The sequence below is a fragment of the Seriola lalandi genome, unplaced genomic scaffold (genome assembly GCF_002814215.2).
Source record: "Seriola lalandi dorsalis isolate HSWRI2012SDOR001 ecotype SW California unplaced genomic scaffold, Sedor1 jcf7180002054963, whole genome shotgun sequence".
NCBI classification, from domain to species: domain Eukaryota; kingdom Metazoa; phylum Chordata; class Actinopteri; order Carangiformes; family Carangidae; genus Seriola; species Seriola lalandi.
This window is the reverse complement of record NW_019525514.1, coordinates 832869-834890: the sequence shown is the minus strand read 5'-3', so window position 1 is coordinate 834890 and position 2022 is coordinate 832869. Positions and strand designations below refer to the sequence as shown.

The 2022-nt window shown below is 47.3% G+C and overlaps 1 protein-coding gene across 1 annotated transcript in view; it reads right to left on the bottom strand.

Moving 5' to 3' along the window:
- The window catches only part of matr3l1.2 (matrin 3-like 1.2), a 22318-nt gene that overhangs the window by 13314 nt on the left and 6982 nt on the right, over nt 1-2022 (bottom strand). Inside the window, exons 5-9 of the mRNA XM_087170843.1 lie at nt 1512-1609; nt 911-963; nt 531-647; nt 280-405; nt 19-195 (exon numbers count right to left, since the gene is read on the bottom strand). Of these exons, the coding sequence (XP_087026969.1) occupies nt 19-195; nt 280-405; nt 531-647; nt 911-963; nt 1512-1609 (571 nt within the window). The remainder of the gene's footprint in view (nt 1-18; nt 196-279; nt 406-530; nt 648-910; nt 964-1511; nt 1610-2022) is intronic.

Below are 2022 nucleotides of genomic sequence, written 5' to 3'. Positions count from 1 at the left end.
AAAAAACCCTCAGTTTACCTGGTCAGTTAAAAACAGGTGTTTCTCCACGATGCCGAAGCGTCTAGCGATGGTCAGCAGCTCCTTCTTCTTCTCCTCCTCTCTGGGCAGGTTGGAGAAGAAAACCACCTGGCTGCCGTGACCTTTGACCTCCCTGACAGGTCTGTCCCTCGACCTGTCCGAGGACCGCTCGTCCTTCTGAGGGTCAAACACAAAAAGCTGCGTCAGACTCTGAGGCGAGCGACAGTTTGATGAGTTTTATTTGTTGAAACGACGCGTCACCTCGATGACCATCAGCCTCTTGGACAGGTAGAAGGTGATGGGTTTGCCGTACAGAGACGCCGGATGCTGCTCGTAGTAGTTCACCATGTCCTGAGCTTCCTCGTGACTGTTCATCTCCAAGAAGGCCTGAGGGACACGGAGATGAACAGTCCAGGGTCAGGACATTTAAACACAGTCTGTCATAATACAGCACAAATTCAAGAAGACGTGAAGCCGTCTCTGAGCAGCGGAGGCCGACCCGGTCTCTGCACCTTGTTCTTCAGGACCAGGTGTTCCCTCAGGCAGCCGAACGGCTCGGTGAAGGCGAACAGAGTCTTGTTGCTGAGAGGCTTCCTGTCGTACTTCACCACCACCACTCGGCTCCTCAGCTGAGGACAAACAACATTTCACTTCACTTTACTGCAGCACCTCAACCATTATCACACACCTTTAATTAGCAACCCCGTCTAACCCTGAATCAACTATCAAACTCTCCGACTGTGTTCCTTCAGAGAGTTTTCTTCCTCCAGATGGTTCGATGCTGTGAGCCCTGACCTGTGTTTCCATTTACCCACATGATTAAATTCAGTGCATTAATTAGATCTTAGATTAGATGAATGTTTACAGGAGAGTGACAGAGGGGCAGACCGACCTTATTCTGTCCCAGCTGGTTGTTTCCTGACAGACCGGGACCTCCACCTCCTCCTGACAAACACACTGAGCGTTAACACGTTTTCTTTGTTTCATATCGATCTCCTGCTTTTTGTAAAGATAGAAGAAGAAGAATGAGGAAGAGGAGCAGAAGAGGAAGAATGAGGAGGAATAGTAGAAGAAGAAGAAGAATGAGGAGGAGGAGAAAGAGAAGAAGAATGAAGAGGAGGAGGAGAAGAAGAATGAGAAGGAGGAGTAGTAGAGGAAGAAGAAGAGTGAGGAGGAGAAGGAGAAGGAGGAGAAGAAGAAGAATGAAGAGGGAGAGGAGCAGAAGAAGAGTACGGAGGAGGAGGAGGATGAGGAGGAGAAGAAGAATGAAGAGGAGCAGAAGAAGAGTAAGGAGGAGGATGAGGAGGAGAAGAGGAATGAAGAGGAAGAGGAGCAGAAGAAGAGTAAGGAGGAGGATGAGGAGGAGAAGAAGAATGAAGAGGAAGAGGAGGAGGAGGAGGAGGAGAAGAAGAAGAGTAAGGAGGAGGAGAAGAAGAAGAAGAGTAAGGAGGAAGAGGAGCAGAAGAAAAGGAATAATAATGTGTGCGTCTCACCCCAGCTGGAGGACATCCCTCCTGCTGTCTGAGCTGAAGACATGGGGGCGGGTCCCAGCAGTCCTGCAGACAGGTTGGGGGTCTCCAGTACCCCCCCACTGGAGCAGAAACACTGAGTTATCAAACAGCTCGGAGCTCAAACCTCTGAAACCTCTCAGATCGACAGAATACAGTTTACACCCTTAAAGATAAAGGAGAAAGCTCGACTTTACGGGTTACCACCGTCCACATGAAGGAAGGTGAATTATTGAGTATTATTAGTTATTAAGTTCAGTGTTTGAGTCGACACGGAGACGTTTGATGGATATGTTTCTTAACCTTTATACAGAAAAAATACACCTGGCTCCGAAACGATCGATTAGTTGATTACAGATAATTAAACTATTATGACAATCGATTAATAATTAACACAGCTTTTCAAAATAAAAATCCAAGAAGAAAAATTAAAAGTTTCAGCTTCTCAGTAGCGAGAACCGATTATCTCTGGATGTTGGAGTGTGTGTGTGTGTGT